This window comes from Dendrobates tinctorius, unplaced genomic scaffold (genome assembly GCF_039654945.1).
Source record: "Dendrobates tinctorius isolate UK_male_01 unplaced genomic scaffold, ASM3965494v1 ptg000028l, whole genome shotgun sequence".
In the NCBI taxonomy this organism is placed as follows: domain Eukaryota; kingdom Metazoa; phylum Chordata; class Amphibia; order Anura; family Dendrobatidae; genus Dendrobates; species Dendrobates tinctorius.
Window position 1 is genome coordinate 94,762,522 of NW_027361696.1, and position 20,785 is coordinate 94,783,306.

General features: G+C 41.2%; 1 protein-coding gene across 1 annotated transcript in view; it reads left to right on the plus strand.

The window, feature by feature from the left end:
* Positions 1–20,507, plus strand: part of LOC141085641 (cytoplasmic phosphatidylinositol transfer protein 1-like) — a 224,428-nt gene extending 203,921 nt beyond the window's left edge. Inside the window, exons 7-10 of the mRNA XM_073571180.1 lie at positions 2,971–3,126; positions 5,414–5,477; positions 8,809–8,895; positions 17,995–20,507. Of these exons, the coding sequence (XP_073427281.1) occupies positions 2,971–3,126; positions 5,414–5,477; positions 8,809–8,895; positions 17,995–18,152 (465 nt within the window). The 3' untranslated portion in view covers positions 18,153–20,507. The remainder of the gene's footprint in view (positions 1–2,970; positions 3,127–5,413; positions 5,478–8,808; positions 8,896–17,994) is intronic.
* Positions 20,508–20,785: the final 278 nt, after the last annotated feature.

Here is a 20,785-nt window from a genome sequence, read left to right on the forward strand (position 1 = left end):
GCCGTCAAGGACAACAGTCACTGCGGCACAATGTAGCAATACAATACTCAAAGCAGTCACTGTAGACCCCGATGACACTGTTGGGTTTCCTGCTAGAATACACCTAGCACGAAACCCAACAGTGCCGTCAAGGACAACAGTCACTGCAGCACAATGTAGCAATACAATACTCAAAGCAGTCACTGTAGACCCCGATGACACTGTTGGGTTTCCTGCTAGAATACGCCTAGCACGAAACCCAACAGTGCCGTCAAGGACAACAGTCACTGCGGCACAATGTAGCAATACAATACTCAAAGCAGTCACTGTAGACCCCGATGACACTGTTGGGTTTCCTGCTAGAATATGCCTAGCACGAAACCCAACAGTGCCGTCAAGGACAACAGTCACTGCGGCACAATGTAGCAATACAATACTCAAAGCAGTCACTGTAGACCCCGATTACACTGTTGGGTTTCCTGCTAGAATATGCCTAGCACGAAACCCAACAGTGCCGTCAAGGACAACAGTCACTGCGGCACAATACAGAGCAGGGAAATACTCACTAAACGCCTTTTTGGAGGATGCTGTGGCGCTGTCCCAGCCATCCATCAACGCTGCGGCCACCTCATTCCATAGCCGCCGGGTCACCACAATGTCCTTGTGCAGCCGGTCACGGCTGTCCCACAACGGCGAACGCTCCTGGACCAGGCTGATGAGCTGCTCATTATCCAGGTAGACGTCTTCATCCCGTTGTGGAACCTAGACAAAACACATTCATTAGAATAATCAAATTTAAATTGAAAAAAAAGTTACAAAAAAAGAAACATAAAAAAGTAAAAATAGAAGATAAAAAATAAAGAACATTACAAATCATTTGATACTTACATTCCGTATCACCACCGGGACTTGGCTTCGCTGCTCCTGCTCTTCGCCCTCACTAGTCCCGTCCGCAGAAGATGATGATGACGATGTCTTAAAAAAGTTGAAAAAAACGTAAGAGATTTGGAGAAGCAGCAGATATACTTACCAGATGCACGAAAATAATCACCTCACGGTCTGCTTGCGCCAATTCCTGCCGCGATGGGGAATACTCTGATTCTGAAGACATACTGCATGTAAAAATAATAAAAATCATTAGTACATACATAATTTAAAAGGACAGGCATATAATGTAATATACTCACATTCTTCGCTGATATAATGGGTTCTTGGTTGACTGTCTGCTCTTCAATCTGTCAGTGTAGTAGTGGCAGAGTTTTGGCAGGCACCTCCTTTATATAGACTTTTTTTTTTTGACTTTAGAAGATTATAACTAGGACAACAAGTGGACACCACCAAAAAAACGCAGCGCTAAAAAAACGCATACCTGCGCATGCCAGTGCGCACGTATGCGCATCCATAGGCTATAATGGCCATTTTTAGCGCAAAACGTGCGCATACGTGCGCATGCGCTTTTTTCAAGGGCCAAAAAATGCAACATGCTGCGTCTGGAAAATACCAACGCACACCCCAAAAAAACGCAGCGCATGAAAATCGCATACATGCGCTTACCAGCGCGCAGGTATGCGCACCCATGTTAAATATAGGGGAAAAAACGCATGCGCATGTATGCGTTTTTTTCCAGCGCAAAAAAACGCAAATGTGAAACCAGCCTTAGACATATATTCGTAGTTATTTATAGCACTAACAGGAATAATGTACCATTCTCAGACAATGGATTACCATTGAAGGGAGGTAAAAAAGTGATAATAGCTGCATCAGTAGTAAAGATCTAAAGCTAGTGAAAGGAATGATGCTGGTTATTAGAGTAGTACTCAGCAATAAAAACATCTGACACTTGAAACAGTGCAGAGATCACACTCCCTATTCATGTAAAATCTGAAGAGAAGGTAGCAATTTAAATCAAATCCAAATACCAAAATCCCATGAATCAACCTGAGTATGTGCATCCCTAGAGCGTTTAAACTAATACTTGAAAGTGAGCAGAGAATATATACAAATAGAAACAGTTTGTGCATTAAATGTAGATAGGGAAAGGATTCACCTCAAAGAACCTGGAGTGGCATCTGCTCACCTCGACGTGCGTTTCGCTGCTGGTTTCTTCCGAGGGTATACTGTATATTCAGAAAACTGGCAGTCAGTGGTGTGGGCAGGGTGATACGGAGCTCAGCATTCACAGAGCTGGTAGATCGCCAACAGATTTGATCTTATAAAAGAATGGGATGAAATGTCCATTGCTCCATGTTTCCTCTCTAAGAATAGTGTGAATATGTATCAGATTCCCTCTCCACAGGTAAGGGAAAAGCAGACAATGGGCATATTTCTTTAATATTTTTTTTAAGACATGATTTTTCTACCTAAGTTCTGTCATTAAAGAAGCACTGCCATCAAAGTTTTTATTTTCTTAATGTTTTGCAGTCATCATATTATATAGCACTATGTAATTACAATTGCTCATTTTGCCTTACTACCCAGATAATTCTATTTTATCTGCTCTATGTAGGAACAGGAAGTCTCTTGTTTCTTTAGACTCATTCCCCTCTACAACTCCTGATCTAGCTGCTCTACTCCTCACCCTGCCAGGGAATTTTGCAGTGACTGATGACTCGTGCAGAGAAAATTGTCCTCCTGTTTCTACATAGATCTTAGAAGGATTCAGCTTTTCAGTTTTTAATCACGTGATGTTGTAAACCTAATAGAAATGAGAAGAATTAACAGGATAGAAAGGCAAAATGATCAATAGTAAGTACACAATGCTATATCATATGATTACTGCAATATATTATGGAAAAAAAAAACTTTGATGGGAGGAGGAGTGCTTCTTTAACAAATATAGTCATGTCCTGATAAGAAGATGGATGGCGCAGTGTTAGGAACCAGCACTTATAAAGGAGCCCAAATTCCAGCCCCCACCAAAAATATAATGTGAAAATACAGGTGCATATTCCCATTTTTAACAGCTTTGCATGTGGCGTAATCTCTCATTAGGACCTGAGAACTTTCCGTTCAGAGAAGACAGGTCGAGGGCCTTTACTTCAGGACTGGCATGAAACCACAAAGCCCATTATGTGCTCTTATAAATTAGTAGCAGCTAAATTTGAAGTGTACGGATTTCAGTCAAGAGTAGAAAGCTTCATTCATAAGGTAAGTGATTCACTGCTGGGAAGTCAGCCCCCATGGATTAGAAGGCATTAATATGATTATGGGTGACTTTAGAAAAACAGAATTTGTTATCTGGATAAATTATGAGAAAGGTCAGAACTTATTTCTAAATAAGAAATCCCAAAAAAGATTAATTCTGAGCTTTTTCACGCAAAGAATATTTTATGAGAAACAACATCCATAGTCTGCAGTCAGGATAGAGGCATAAATAGTATCAGGATAGCATCAGGGTGCAAAAGTTGTGGTTACCCTAAGGGTATTTCAGGAGGACCAAAATTATTAGTCTGCAGATCAGATGTGTCATAAATGGCACAAAGATACCATCATGGGAATTCTGGGAATGTTTAGCTTGCAAAAGCGATGGCTAAGAGGAGACTTAATAGCTGTCTACAAATATCTGAAGGGATGTCACAATGTAGAGGGATTATCCTTCTCATTTGCACATGGAAACACCAGAAGCAATGGAATGAAGCTGAAAGGCAGAAGATACAGATTAGATATTAGAAAAAACTTTATGACAGTGAGGTTGATCAATGAGTGGAACAGGCTGCCACGAGAGGTTGTGAGTTCTCCTTCAATGGAAGTCTTCAAACAGAGGCTGAACAGACATCTGTCTGAGATGGTTTAGTGAATCCTGAATGGAGCAGGGGGTTGGACACGATTACGATGGAGGTCCCTTTCAAATCTAACATTCTATGCTATCAGTAGTTTATATACAGGGTGGGCCATTTATATGGATACACCTAAATAAAATGGGAATGGTAGGTGATATCAACTTCCTGTTTGTGGCACATTAGTATATGGGAGGGGGAAAACTTTTCAAGATGGGTGGTGACCATGGTGGCCATTTTGAAGTCTGCAATTTTGCATCCAACTTTATTTTTTCCAATAGGAAGAGGGTCATGTGACACATCAAACATACTGAGAATTTCACAAGACAAACAATGGTGTGGTTGGTTTTAACGTTACTTTATTCTTTCATGAGTTATTTACAAGTTTATGACCACTTATAAAATGTGTTCAAAGTGCTGCCCATTGTGTTGGATGCAACCCTCTTCTCCCACTCTTGACACACTGATAGCAACGCTGCACATCTCGTATCTTCACAGCATAGACAATTGCCTTCAGATGACCCTAAAGATAAAAGTCTAAGGGGATCAGATCAGGAGACCTTGGTGGCCATTCAACTGGCCCACGATGATCAATCCACTTTCCAGGAAACTGTTCATGCAGGAATGCTCGGACCTGACACCCATAATTGTGGCCATTCTTCATCATTGGAAACCTCAATGCCACTGGATATCTGAAATTGCTCCATGATGATGTGTTGCCCTCTTTATGCACTGAAGATGGCATATTCCTTGAGTATTTCCAGCAAGATGGTGCACCACCACATTATGGGTGTCAGGTCCAAGCATTCCTACAAGGAATCTGACCCCCTTAGACTAGCATTTCTTTGTTCAAGCACACCATTGTTTTTCTTGTGATATTCTCAATAAGTTCACATGACCCTCTTCCCATTGGAAAAAATAAAATTGGATCCAAAATGGCTGACTTCAAAATGGCCGCCATGGTCACCTCCGATCTTGAAAAGTTTCCCCCCTCCCATATACTATTGTGCCACAAACAGGAAGTTGATATCACCAACCATTCCCATTTTATTTAGGTGTATCCATATCAGTGGCCCACCCTGTAGAAAGAGATCTATATCTAAGCTCATATGATCATGTTGTGTCCTCAGGATAGCGTCAATCTTTGCCACCCATGACAGAAGTCAAATTGGGCGTTTGTTTAGTAAAACTGCACCCCACCAAAGTGGTCCTGGTAATAATAGCTATATTGGGGGTGTTGCCTGGTGGTCCTAGGGGGCAGGGTGTAACTGTCCCAAATTTTGTAGAGTAATTGTTGGCCAGTATGTGATAATAGGACATTTTGTCTCAAGAGGGACGTCCCACCCAAGCTCTTACCACCCAATGGCAAGAGGGAGGAACTAGCCAGTGTCAGGACAGAATTTCAGGAGAAAGATGTGTCTCTTTTAGTGCAAAAAATATGATAACTCTCACTCTCAGTGCTGCCTGGGAAATCTACCATTCTCACCCAGGACTAGTCGCCTTTGGGCTCGGTTTATAAGAACCTCTTCTTCTTTGAATTTACCAAAATAATATCTGGAATATATGAACAGTCCCAGCTATTTCTGGATGTGAGACAACTGTGTGTTTAATAAAATGTGTTCACATGATAGATAATTACTGTTTTTGTTTGTTTTTAGAACATCAAAGACATTTTACTTGCAGGCCACAGACAAGCTGTGGCTTGGATGGATGAGTGGTATGGTAAGTACCTGACTTGTAATTGGATGCTTAGAGAACACGTCTTTGGTGTTGTACCAGGCTTACTTCTGTATGGAAACACAAAGATCAAAGGCAACCACTTACTATTAAATAAATCAAAATCTAAACATAAATTCCCTGCCATTATATGATGCGAGGCTTGCGTTTGATGCAAATGACGTTGTGTCGCTCATGTAACATACTACTATGTAATATGGTTCTGCACTGCACCATATACTGCTGGGCCAATGTTTTTTTGTTGTAAAATGCTCGTTTGTCGGGTAAAATAATTTTTTAGTTTGCACAAAATAGCAACGTTCTCGTCAGCACATCATCCTGTGTAAACAGAACAGGTGCCGCAGAGAACATTGACAGAGTTTGATCATTTGTGTGATCAAATTTTCTCAAATGAAGGTTAGATGGGAAAAAATAAATACATTTCCATACTGTTAATCCCTGAAATTCAGACTGCACTCAAATGTCATCCGAGTGCTGTCCGGACATATTGATTTGCAGTGCGATCTAATTATCGGATGCAAACTGTGCATGCACAGATTCCGAGGAAAAAATTGGACATGTGCACAGCCCCATCGAATAACATTGCTCCGTGTGCGATCCGATGAGCCCTCGCACTCAGCTGCTCGTTCATTGGCTCATTATTGCCATGTTTACACCTGATGATAACAAGGAATCATTCAGCCGATTATTGCACTGTATGTTCAGTGCATTTTTGTCTGCAGCACTTTTCCTACCAGTGATCGGATGCAGTAAATTTCTGCTGCTTAAGGCCCCGTCACTAAACAATGCATCAGCGATCCCGACAACGATACGACCTTGTCAGGATCGCTGGTGCCTCGCTACATGATCGCTGGTGAGCTGCCAAACAGTCAGCTTCACCAGCGATCAGCACCAGCGAGTATGCTGGTATCTAAGGTAAATATCGGGTAACTAAGCGCGCGCATCACTTAGTTATCCGCTGTGTACCTTAGATACCTGCGTGCTCGTGCTAGGACGCTAGTATCTAAGGTAAATATTGGGTAACTAAGCGCGTGCGGCACTTACAGTAGTTACCCGCTGTTTACCTTGGATACCAGCGTCCTAGCACTTTTATTCCACCCGTGTGCTGCCTGTTTTTCATGGACCATTTACCAGGAGTAACTAGAGACGTCCATCAGTTTTGTGTTTTGCGTGCGAGAAAAGCCGATGAAACTCTGATAAAAATGGACACATTTACCAAACTATTATGAAAATCTTATCCAAAACACAGGTAAGAATCAGTCCGTTTTTTAGCACTGTAAACTGTATACGGTACGTTATTCCAGTTGTAGCTGCCTGCACTAATAAGATGCTTCTGTTAACCATTCTGACAAGGCTTTTAAAACTAAGTACACCAAATTAATGGCTGTGATGAGCGGTGACATCAGTAATGTTACCACTCACAGGGATGGTCGTGAGACCTCCATATGGACTTTGATGGACCCTGTGGATTATTGTTTTTGCTAATAAATCGATAAAAGAGGGTAATTGTTGGGGAGTGCTTTTTACAATTAAAGGACTTTTGTATGGATGTGTGTTAATTTCTCTTGACTACTAGGTTAGTAATGGGGGTATGCACCTCTCCATTACTTATCCCTGGGCTTGATGTCTGCGGACATTACACAGCTGACATCAACCCCAAAACCATTACCATAATTGCCAATGCACCAGGGGAGTCTGGAAGTGCTGAGGCGAAGTGCCAGAATTGGCGCATCTAATGGATATGTTATTTCTGGGATGGCTGAGAGATGGTATTATTAGTCTGGGAAGAGGTCAATATCCATGGCCAGCCTATTAATATCATCTCGCAGTTGTCTGCATAGCCTTTGCTGGTTATTAAAAATAAGAGGGACCCCCTTCATTTTTTTGGGGGGATTCCCCCTTTTTAATAGCCAGTAAAGGCTACGTATACAGCTATGAGGTGTTATCAATAGGCTGGGAAGCTCCAAAGATATAGGCCCCTTCCCAGAATAATAACACCAGCTCATGGTTGTCTGCTTACCCTGAACTGGTTAGTAAAAGTAAAGGGGACCCCACACCATTTTCTAATTAATTTATTTAATTACTAGCTAAATACAAGTACAGAAAACAACACATGCAAGCACTGATTATATACTTCACTGACATACTGTATTTCTATCTATTTTATCTACTCTATTCTGACAGTTCGGGCTGAGAATTTACTGTATTTGACTGATGAAATGTTGTTGGGTGTCCTTTGAGATGTATGCATAAAAATCAATAGGTACAAGCATAGTCCACGTGCTGTGTGATTATATTATCGCACCCATCGACTTGCAGTGGCGAATGCAATCTGATTCTCGCAATCACAGCATGTTGCAATTTTCTTCTCGGTCCAATCCAACTGAGAAAAAACTTGTAGATGAACACTGACTCATTGTATAACATTGGTCAGATTGCAATGTGATGTTTTCTTGTATTGCTCTCCTCTGTATTATATGCTAATGTGAGGGAGCCTTTAGGGTTCCGTTTCACATAGCGACGCACCAGCGATCCCGACAACGATACGACCTGGTAAGGATCGCTGGTGCGTCGCTAAATGGTCACTAGTAAGCTGCCAAACAGGCAGATCTCACCAGCGACGCAGCAACCATCCAGCGATCCTCGGCGGTCTTTGGTAACTTGTCACACAGCAGCTTTTCTGTTGATTCCCGCCTGCGTCCCTGAGTTCTGCGTCGCCAACGAGGTGGCTCTTCGGGTCAAACACAGAGATGCGAGCTGGCCAGTGGGACGCCGACGCCGAAAAAATGGTCCTGGACACTCGAGCACGATCAGCGATATCCAGCAGGGGAGCCGGTCGCCGCTGCGTGTCACATGTAGCGAGATCGCTGGCGAGGTCGCTGTTGCGTCACAAAATCGGTGACGCTTGAGCGGTCTCGCTATGTGAGACGGGGGCTTTAGGTATGATGCAGCACTATTATTTTTGTGAAGGTAACACCCATTTTATAGTTTTTTCCGCCTGTGTTGTACTAATGACATGTAAATAATATGATCAATTTCTTTTTGTTTCCTGATAACATTGTTTTGCTCTGACACATATGGTGATTTGGGGCCAGATTAACAGATGAAGTCCCAGCGTGTGGCCAGAGTTATTTAATTAACATGCTGGTGTTTTCTCTTTATGTGTTTTGCCAATGGCGACAACCACTAAGCATTCACTAATCCATCTGTTTACTGCATGATCTAAGACATAAGCCCCTATCTTAGTGTTCCTTTATGTAAGAATGTGATTGATTGACATCTACATTTAAAGATCACACGGCAAATATGTTTGCAGGCATGTCCTTAGAAGATGTTCGGAAGTTTGAGAAAAGGCTTCAGGAGGAGACAAACTGTAAAGTCAATTCTCAGAAAAAGAGCGCAGGTAAGCAAATTTGTGTTGTAGCTATTGTTATGCATGGAAATTCCAGCACTGTGAAAAATGTCAAAGTAGACATGTCAAGAAAATTTCATTCTAAAAACAAAAATAAATACATTACTTTCTTCTTAGGTTTTCTTCCACAATTAAGTTAATTTTTTTTCCTCGGAGAAAGGTGGAAGTAATATGAGATTGAACTGTATATCATCTGAACAACTTGGTAGATATTAAAATTAAAGGGCTACTTACATGGGATATTATTTGAAGACGAAACACTCTTTCATCTGTTCTCGATCATCGTCTATTGTAAAAATGCTATCAAATGACAGAACACTTGTTAGTCGTTCATCGTATATTCTTATGCGGTGTCAAAAATTATTGTTGGTCGGCAGCACATCCCTCTGTGTAAACAAGGAATGCGCTGTCAACATTGGTTGAAACTATGGGATATCTTTAGTAGTGAGTGCTAGGGATGAGCGGACCCGTGGAGGTTTGGGTTTGTCGGGTTCGGTCTAACTGTAGTCCAAAGATCGGTTTGGGCACCAAAACTTGCCCCTTTCTTGACCCTGAACTCTAATTAATAGAAGCCAATAGGGACCTGAACATTGTGGTTTTTAAACGGTCGTAGTAAGGGCTCTATCGAACTTTAACGTGGACTTCCAGGAGACGACTGTGTTTGGAGTTCAGCATCGGACACAGGGTGTCCAGTACTGACCCCTAACTTTACAGTTTGAGTTCACTCATCTCTAATGAGCGCAAATGAAGGTGGTGATGTTCTCAATAGAATTCTGGGGCAATATCTAGACACTGGAACATCTACAAGTTGTTATATTTTACATTATCGAACAGAAATGTAATGTTTGATCATTAGACATAAGTGGATTTCCACAAAAAAATACATAAAAATCATATATTACTAAATCAGAAGAGCCAGTATCCAAAGTTTGGTAATAATTTTTAAATGCGTATAGTATATGTACAATGTCTTAATTTGTGTAGATCGGCCTTCTTTCTAGTCCTACCTTTCTCTTTGCTGGTAGACAAATGAAAGAACACAGTACAGCAATGTTGGGAAGTACCTTCTACATGTACCGTTTAGGGAAGTACCTTCTACATGTACCGTTTAGGGAAGTACCTTCTACATGTACCGTTTAGGGAAGTACCTTCTACATGTACCGATTAGGGAAGTACCTTCTACATGTACCGATTAGGGAAGTACCTTCAACATGTACCGATTAGGGACGTACCTTCTACATGTACCTTCTTCATGTACCGATAAGGGAAGTACCTTCTACATGTACCGTTTACTGCAACACTTGTCAAAAGAAATAACTTTGATCTTGGTTGATTAATACCTTAAAGCTGTGCGCAACAGCAACCACGGCATCTAAGTGGTTAGACAGAAAGAGATCCCTCTACCACCACTTTGGCCTAATAACAGAAGCCGATTCTGCCATTTTAGTAAGGCAGGCATTAACATAGTGAAGGGCACATCTTCTACTTGTATGTCCTGTATTGGGAACTACCAGTTCATCTTTCCAATCATCTCAGAAACAAAAGTGAGAAAAATGCTGTCTTGAGATATAGATAGGTTTTATTACAACAAGATACAGAACATGTAGAATACACTGTCATTTAAGAAGTAGTGGTAGTAATGAGTGAGCGTGCATGGATAAGGTGTTATTCAAGCATACTAGTGTCCTAAACAAGTATTTTGGCGTACTCAAACGAAATGCTTGAGTTGCTGCTGCTGCATGTATCGTGGATGTTCAACAGCCACCACACAGGCAGGGATTGCCTATTTGTTAGTCTGTGCATGCGTGGTGGCTGTTGAACAGCCCCGAGACATGCATCCAAGGAGACTCAAGCATTTTTTTCGAGCATGCCGAAATTACTCGATTAGGACAGGAGTATGCTCGGATAACACCTTATCCGAGCACGCCCACTGATCACTAAAGAGTGGGGATACTGGCAATAAAACATTTTCACATCTCTTGTAGATTTTAGGTCCTCTAATCGAAGGTGCACCCAGAATTGTTACACAAAAATTCCTGGAATACAGTAAGAGATTATCCACCAAGGAACTTTCCCATTTTCTTTCATAACACACACTTATCAGCAGTGGTTTCATTTAACATTTTCAGTGTCAACTAATCCATACATGTACATCCTCTTGCTAAAAGCGCTACATGCAAAACAATAGAACAAGTTAAAGGGGTAGTTTGAAACTAATCTTTATTTTAATCTTAAATGCCTGTCTATTTAATGTAATAATCTAATCTCTTTTGTATTATGCTTTTATTAAAAAATGTCCCTATCATTCCCTTATTATGATATCCTAACGTACAGTGGGTGCAGAAATTATTCAGACCCCTTTACATTTTTCACTCTTTGTTTCATTGCAGCCATTTGGTAAATTCAAAAAAGTACTTTTTTTTTTTTCTCACAATAATGTACACTGTGCACCCCATCTTGACTGATAAAAAACAGAAATGTAGAAATGTATTAATAAAGAAAAACTGAAATATCACATGATCATAAGTATTCAGACCCTTTGCTCAAGTATTGAGTAGAAGCACCCTTTTGAGCTAGTACAGCCATGTGTCTTCTTGGGAATGATGCAACAAGTTTTTCACTCCTGGATTTGGGGATTATCTGCCATTTTTCCTTGCAGATCCTCTCCAGTTCTATCAGAGGTTTTTACCCAGGATATTTCTGTGCTTGGCCGCATTCATGTTTCCTTCAATTGCAACCAGTCGTTCTGTCCATGCACCTGGAAAACACCCCGATAGCATGATGCTGCCACCATGTTTCACTGTTGGGATTATATTTGGCATGTGATGAGCAGTGTCTGGTTTTCTCCACACATATGGCTTAGAATTATCACCAAAAAGTTCTATCTTGGTCTCATCAAACCAGAGAATCTTGTTTCTCATAGTCTGGGCATGGTCTGACATCACTTCAGTGACATCACTTGGTCTGACATCACTGGTCTGACATCACTGATATCACTGACATCACATGGTCTGACATCACTTCAGTGATTCTCATACTTCAGTGCATGGTCTGACATGCACTGTGAGTTTTGAGGTCTTATATAGACAGGTGTGTGCCTTTACAAATCAAGTCCTATCAGTTTAATTAAATACAGCTGGACTCCAATGAAGGAGTAGAACCATCTCAAGGAGGATCACAAGGAAAAGGACAGCATGTGACTTAAATATGAGTGTCTGAGTAAAGTACCTGAATACGTATGACCATGTGATATTTCAGTTTTTCTTTTTTAATATACAGTATTTGCAAAAATGTCTACATTTCTGTTTTTTTCAGTCAAGATGGGGTGCAGAGTGTACATTAATGAGAAAAAAAATGAACTTTTTTGAATTTACCAAATGGCTGCAATGAAACAAAGACTGAAAAATGTAAAGGGTTCTGAATACTTTCCGTACCCACTGTATCTGACCTGTTTATTTTATTTTTTTTACTTCCTTCCTCTTTGATGACACTTTGTTTGAGAGCCTCCAGTGCATACTGTAGCACCCTGCTGTAATGACCATGTGTTGATTGTCAATTCCAACACATGCTCAGTAGGATCTTTTCGCTGTGCAATATGCACAGTGACAGTGCGCTAACTCACAGTCTCTGGTAAAAAAAAAAAGATGGGCAAGAAAGGGCACTATCGGTGCACATTAACCCCTTCATGACCCAGCCTATTTTGACCTTAATGACCTGGCCATTTTTTGCAATTCTGACCAGTGTCCTTTTATGAGGTAATAACTCTGGAACGCTTCAACGCATCCTAGCGATTCTGAGATTGTTTTTTCGTGACATATTGGGCTTCATGTTAGTGGTAAATTTAGATCGATAATTTTTGCGTTTATTTGTGAAAAAATCAGAAATTTGGCGAAAATTGTGAAAATTTCGCAATTTTCAAATTTTGAATTTTTATTCTGTTAAACTAGAGAGTTATGTGACACAAAATAGTTACTAAATAACATTTCCCACATGTCTACTTTACATCAGCACAATTTTGGAAGCAAAATATTTTTTTGTTAGGAAGTTATAAGGGTTAAAAGTTGACCAGCGATTTCTCATTTTTACAACAAAATTTACAAAACCATTTTTTTTAGGGACCACCTCACATTTGAAGTTATTTTGAGGGGTCTATATGGTAGAAAATACCCAAAAGTGACACCATTCTAAAAACTGCACCCCTCAAGCTACTCAAAACTACATTCAAGAAGATTATTAACCCTTTAGGTGTTTCACAGGAACTAAAGCAACATGGAAGGAAAAAAAGGACATTTTAATTTTTCCAACAAAAATTTTCTTTCAGCATCAATTTTTTCATTTTTCACATGGGCAACAGGATAAAATGGATCCTAAAATTTGTTGGGCAATTTCCCCTGAGTACACCGATACCTCATATGTGGTCAAAAACCACTGTTTGGGCGCACGGCAGGGCTCAGAAGGGAAGGAGCGCCATTTGACTTTTTGAATGGAAAATATGCTGGAATATTTAGCGCTTGCCATGTCGCGTTTGGAGAGTCGCTGTGTGCCTAAACACTGGAGCTCCCCCACAAGTGACCCCATTTTGGAAACTAGACCCCCCAAGGAACTTATCTAGATGCATAGTGATCACTTTGAACCCCCAGGTGCTTCTCAAATTGATCCGTAACAAAAAAAAAGTATTTTTTTTCACAAAAATTATCTTTTAGCCTCAGTTTTTTCATTTTCACATGGGCAACAGGATAAAATGCATCCTAAAATTTGTTGGGCAATTTCTCCTGAGTACACCGATACCTCATATGTGGTCATAAACCACTGTTTGGGTGCACGGCAGGGCCCGGAAGGGAAGGAGCGCCATTTGACTTTTTGAATGGAAAATTAGCTCCAATCGTTATCGGACACCATGTCGCGTTTGGAGAGCCCCTGTGTACCTAAACATTGGAGCTCCCCCACAAGTGACACAATTTTGGAACCTAGACCCCTTAAGGAACTTATCTAGATGTGTAGTGAGCACTTTGAACCCCCAAGTGCTTCACAAAAGTTTATAACATAGAGCAGTGAAAATAAAAAATCATTTTTTTTCCTCAAAAATGATTTTTTAGCACGCTATTTTTTATTTTCACAAGGGTAACAGGAGAAATTGAACCAAAAAAGTTGTTGTCCAGATTGTCCTGAGTACGCTGGTACCTCATATGTGGGGGGGGGCCACTGTTTGGGTGCACGGCAGGGCGCAGAAGGGAATGAGCGCCATTTGACTTTTTGAAATGAAAATTAGCTCCAATCGTTAGCGGACACCATGTCGTGTTTGGAGAGCCCCTGTGTGCCTAAACTTTGGAGCTCCCCCACAAATGACCCCATTTTGGAAACTAGACCCCCTAAGGAACTTATCTAGATGCATAGTGAGCACTTTGAACCCCCAGGTGATTCACAGAAGTTTATAATGCAGAGCAGTGAAAATAAAAAATCTTTTTTTTTCCCTAAAAAAAATTTTTTTAGTTGGCAATTTTTTATTTTCACAAGGGTACTAGGATAAATTGGACCCCAAAAGTTGTTGTCCAGTTTGTCCTGAATACGCTGGTACCCCATATGTGGGGGGGAACCACTGTTTGGGCACATGTTGGGGCTCAGCAGGGAAGTAGTGACATTTTGAAATGCTGACTTTGATGGAATGGTCTGCGGGCGTCATGTTACATTTGCTGAGCCCCTGTGTGCCTAAACAGTAGAAACCCCCCACAAGTGACCCCATTTTGGAAACTAGACCCCCCAAGGAACTTATCTAGATGTGTGGTGAGCACCTTGAACCCCCAAGTGCTTCACAGAAGTTTATAATGCAGAGCCGTGAAAATAAAAAATCATTTTTTTTCCCTCAAAAAAAATGAATTTTAGCACGCAATTTTTTTTTCACAAGGGTAACAGGAGAAATTGGACCCCAAAAGTTGTTGTCCAGTTTGTCCAGAGTACGCTGATACCCCATATGTGGGGGATGACCACTGTATGGGCACACGTCAGGGCTCGGAAGGGAAGTAGTGACGTTTTGGTATGCAGACTTTGATGGAATGGTCTGCGGGCATCATGTTACATTTGCAGAGCCCTTGATGTACCTAAACTGTGGAAACCCCCCACAAGTGACCCCATTTTGGAAACTAGACCCCCCAAGGAACTTATCTAGATGTGTGGTGAGCACCTTGAACCCCGAAGAGCTTCACAGAAGATTGTAACGCAGAGCCATGAAAATAAAAAATCTTTTTTTTTCCTCAAAAAATGAATTTTTAGCTCGCAATTTTTTATTTTCACAAGGGTAACAGGAGAAATTGGACCCCAAAAGTTGTTGTCCAGTTTGCCCTGAGTATGCTGATACCCCATATGTGGGGAGGGACCATTGTTTGGGCACACGTCGGGGCTCGGAAGGGAAGTAGTGACGTTTTGAAATACCGACTTGATCGAATGGTCTGCGGGCATCATGTTACGTTTGCAGAGCCTCTGATGTGCCTAAACAGTGGAAACCCCCCACAAGTGACCCCATTTTGAAAACTAGACCACCAAGGAACTTATCTAGATGTGTGGTGAGCAGCACTTTGAACCCCCAAGTGCTTCACAGAAGTTTATAATGCAGAACAGTGAAAATAAAAAATCTTTTTTTTACTCAAAAAATGATTTTTTAGCCCGCATTTTTTTATTTTCACAAGGGTAACAGGAGAAATTGGACCCCAAAAGTTGTTGTCCAGTTTGTCCTGAGTACGCTGGTACCCCATATGTGGGGGGGAACCATTGTTTGGGCACACGTCAAGGCTCGGAATGGAAGTAGTGACGTTTTGAAATGCAGACTTTGATGGAATAGTCTGCGGTCGTCATTATGTTTGCAGAGCCCCTGATGTGCCTAAACAGTGGAAACCCCCCACAAGTGACCCCATTTTGGAAACTAGACCTTCCAAGGAACGTATGTAAGATGTGTTGTGAGCACTTTGAACCCCCAAGTGCTTCACAGAAGTTTATAATGCAGAGACGTGAAAATGAAAAAATCATTTTTTTCCACAAAAGTAATTTTTTAGCCCCCAATTGTTTATTTTCCCAAGGGTACCAGGAGAAATTAGTCCCCGAAAGTTGTTGTGCAATTTTTCCTGAGTACGCTGATACCTCATATGTTGGGGTAAACCACTGTTTGGGCACACGTCAGGGCTTGGAAGGGAGGGAGCACCGTTTGACTTTTTGAACGCAAAATTGGCTGGAATCAATGGTTGCACCATGTCGCGTTTGGCGACCCCCTGATGTGCCTAAACAGTGGAAACCCCTCAATTCTAACTCCAACCCTAACCCCAACACACCCCTAACCACAGCCCTAACCCTAACACATCCCTAACCACAAGCCTAACCCTAATTCCAACGCTAACCCTAATTCCAACCCTAACCCTAACCCTCTTTCCAACCCTAACCCTCTTTCCAATCCTAACCCTAACCCTCTTTCCAACCCTAACCCTCTTTCCAACCCTAACCCTCTTTCCAACCCTAACCCTCTTTCCAACCCTAACCCTAACCCTCTTTCCAACCCTAACCCTCTTTCCAACCCTAACCCTCTTTCCAACCCTAACCCTAACCCTCTTTCCAACCCTAACCCTCTTTCCAACCCTAACCCTCTTTCCAACCCTAACCCTAACCCTCTTTTCAACCCTAACCCTAACCCTCTTTTCAACCCTAACCCTCTTTTCAACCCTAACCCTAACCCTAATGGAAAAATAAAAATAAAAATATTTTCTTTATTTTATTAGTGGTGCCTACCTATGGGGGTGATAATCGGGGGGTTTATTTACTTTTTCTTTCATTTTGATCACTGTGAGAGTGATCAAAATGAAAGAATTGAATCTGCAGCCGGCAGATTCGGGCGGGCGCACTGCGCATGCGCCCGCCATTTTTTAAGATGGCGGCGCCCATGAACCGGACCCGCCGGACACCGGGAGCGACGGGGGGACTTAGAAGGTGCCGGGGGAGGTGAGATGGGGTGAGGGGGGGATCGGAAGCTGGCGGGGAGCGAAGGGAATGGGAGGGGGGCAGATCATGACAGCGGCGGCAGATCGCCGCTGTCATTCAGTTGCGGGGGGGGGCGATCGCCGGTGGGGGGGGTGGAATCGGTGTCTCCAGCCATGTCCGATGCTACAGCAGCATCGGCCATGGCTGGATTGTAATATTTCATCAATTTTCATTGATGAAATATTACTATCGCTCTGATTGGCTGTTTCACTTTTAACAGCCAATCAGAGCGATCGTAGCCACGTGGGGGCGAAGCCACGCCCCCTGTGGCGATGAACAAAGCCCCCTGTATCTGCGGGTCGGGTGACCTTTCAGTGACCTAGGTCACCCGACCCGCAGGGGGGCTTTAAAGTCATGACGCCACATAGGCGTCATGGGTCGTTCTGGCACGACTTTTCATGACGCCTACGTGGCGTCAAAGGTCGTGAAGGGGTTAAAAGGAGTTAATTTTGGGGTCAGGGCTGGTCTCTGCTTTTCCTGTATGCCATGTAAACTCCTTACAGTGTGCACTAACAGTGCACTCTCTTGCTGGATCATCACTTCTCATCAGAGCCATTAAGAGAGAGCACTGTTACTGTGCAATGAGAAGAATATTGCACAGTGACAAGATCCTACTGAGCATACATTGGAGTTGACAATTGATACTTTCTAAGTAGAGCAGAGGCTAGCCAAGCCCCTGAAACGGATGTCACTAATGACACTTTGTTTCAGGGCGGGGACAAAGGCCGCGGCAGTCATGTTTCATTTGAGTATCCCAGCATGCATTGGAGGTTCTCAAATAAAGCATCATCAAACAGGAAGTAGGTAAAAGAAAATAAAGCAGCTAGATAGAGTACAGAGGGATTGGTTGGTAAATTTTAATTAAAATACATTAGAAAAGAGATTAGAGTACAACATTTAATGACATAATGACAGACATTTGGAATTAAAATATATGTTTCGGACCACCAATTTAAGCTCTTTGGTCGCATGACAACAAATCTTTCCTCCTTCTAATCCCTTATTTTATTCTTTAAGTTCATGTGATTTTTTGATCTATTAAAATTTTAAAAATGTGTCTCTTAATTTTTGCAGATCCAAATAGTGAAAACCTGCTAAACATTTGTGTAGGGAAACATTCAATTAACAGATCGACATCTTGGAATAACGGAACAGAAGCATGTCCTTATGCATCAACGAACGGAACTGCAGAAGCCAAACCTCGACCAAGGCTGCCTTCAGCTCCGGAATAACATACAGATATTGAAATCTTCAAACACAAAATAGAACATTGGCTATACAAGTCCTGGAACATGTTACTGGGATCTTCTGATCAAACTACTCTGTACTTGATGGGATCAGGAGGTTACTTAGAGCTTCATGATGTTTACCTTTGATTAGAGAGATGTGGAGGAACACTACGATACTTGAACTGCCCACATGCATTCACAGCTCACACTATAAGCTGGCAAAATTATTATAACATGTAAAGGAGAATTAATTTCATTTATGTTTCCGATAAGATAATGGTTTAATCGGTGCAGGAGGAGTGGCTGACAAAGGTGCAACAACGTACACATTAGACACATCACCCCATGGAAATTGCTGACAAATTAACGTGTGGATAGGAAACGACTTGTAGATATGTTTCATACATGTATCTTTTCTTTGTTGTACAGTGGAGGTATGCAGGCAACTGTATAAACTATTTTTGTAATTCCTTAATTTCTTTGACACAGGAAATGTCCAAACAACTTGAATATAAATGTTGAGCACAAATCTTACAATGTCTGTAAATCCCAGGTCTTCGGGTAACCCACACCAATCTGATCACATGATGAAGAGCATGAAGCAATGTGAAAGCTTAATAGCTAACCTTGCTGTATCAGAACCCATATCGACCCCTGTTGGCATCTGATCAAATTTGTCCAACTTTAAGATGATGCCATGTGTCAGCGGTTTTAGCATTACATTGATATGGAATAAAGGAGAAGTAGAATAGCTATAGGAGAACCAAAACAGGATATGCTGCTCGTTCATCAAGTACTGGTGATGTCACAGACATGCAAAGTGATGTCATCATCACGGCTAGACATTTTGAATGTTAAAGGATGTTTTGACGAGTCAGGATGATAATTGTAAGGAGAATTTTGGAAAAGTGGTTTATTACACTTATAATTGTTCTATCCACAATTTCTACCTCTGTTACCGTGTCACGGAAACTGTATTCCATGGCCTGATAGTTTATCTTTTACCTGATATTATATCATTTAAATTGTGCTGTGTTGTTTAATGCTAGAACACATAAGTTGGTGGCACCTTGACTGGAAGTGACTTTGCAAAGCCTAGATCAAAACTTTTAATTATTTAGACATTTACGTAATGGTTACTGAATAAATAGGCAGGGCAAAACTCCAGGACAAATTAGAGTTCAACCTTAACTATGTTGTCCCCTTTAAGAAAATGGTTTTTCCCAACTGCAGCTTCGAGAGTCTGGCATTGGCTGTAGGGCTGACGTCACGTCAACTGAGTTGCCGAGTTGATCAACTGACTGCGATGCTGTCAATGTGACTTTAGTGCCATAGACAATTGCAGACATTGAGAGCAGTGATTGTAGCTTGCTGGTGTTCCTGAAGAAGGAGACTATGGAGTAGTTTGTTGTTTTTTAACATGCTGCAGCCAGGGCATAATGTTATCGGAACGAGGACTACTTTAACAAGGTAAGGATCAGTATCCTAAAACCTTATTTACCCTATGCCCAGCAATAGAGAGATCCCAGGGTTTCTTCATGCCTTCTTTCTTTGGACCTTCAGAACCTGCTAAGTCACTTCTATAAATAATTATTTTTAGATCCTATCATATCAGTTATTTTATATGCCAGGGGCTTTATGGCAACATTCTTTATAGTTGCCTATAAGGGATGAAAGCATTCCTCCAAAATGTACCAATACGATAAGAGATCAGAAAATATAAAATATCCTGGCCAGGATCTCCTCCAGTCTTTATGAAGCCTATGTATAGTGTAGATGTGGTTGCAGTGTCTTATCACTGGAGACGTTGGTGATTGGAAGATGCAGCAAGTTGACGTTATGTTACTGGTGGCCACTGTCACTGTCACTCAAGCTCAAAGGGTTTGGAGGGGAGCACCGGTGGCATCAGAAGATAGCCTCTAAAATAAAAATAAGAAAATAAGTTTTTCTCTATATTAATGTCCCACATTTAGGGATCCTGATCTGGACAAAGTAGACTGGCATTGTGAAATAATAGAGATAGATCGTAAACAAAGGAAACATGAAACAGATGTAAATTGCCTAAATATTAGTTTGTTTTGTAATTTGCTTGTTTCATTCCCTTTTCTCTAGTTCTTCCTTTCTCTTTTCTGGTAGATAAAATGAAAGAATACCCACCAACGACTTACTGGTCACCTTTGGATTTGTATCATGTGTATAGTTTATTTTCCTCAGTCATGGTGATATGCCTGACCCCTATCAGATTGCTTATGTGAAAGTTATTATATATTTACTATTTGAGGTATTTTTCAAGCACTGTACTGTACAGAATATTTTGCAGATATCTTAATAAATCATGAAGTGAACTATTTTTCACTATATCTTTGAATATTTGTTTTAATATACGTGGGTTAATTATAAGCATTGTGCTTGACGTTGGGTTATACAAAGCATATTGTCCTGGATACAATGACTGGATAGAGGGACATCCATTGTGTTTGGCATATTGTACACAAATGTAAACTGAAGACGAAGTAGAGCAGGTTTATTTCAACATTACTGTTGGAAATTGACTTCAAACCAAATTTGAGAAAATTTGCAGTGTCGGACAAAGTCGAACAATTTGCAATTAAAGTTATGTGGATTGCCCAAAAAAA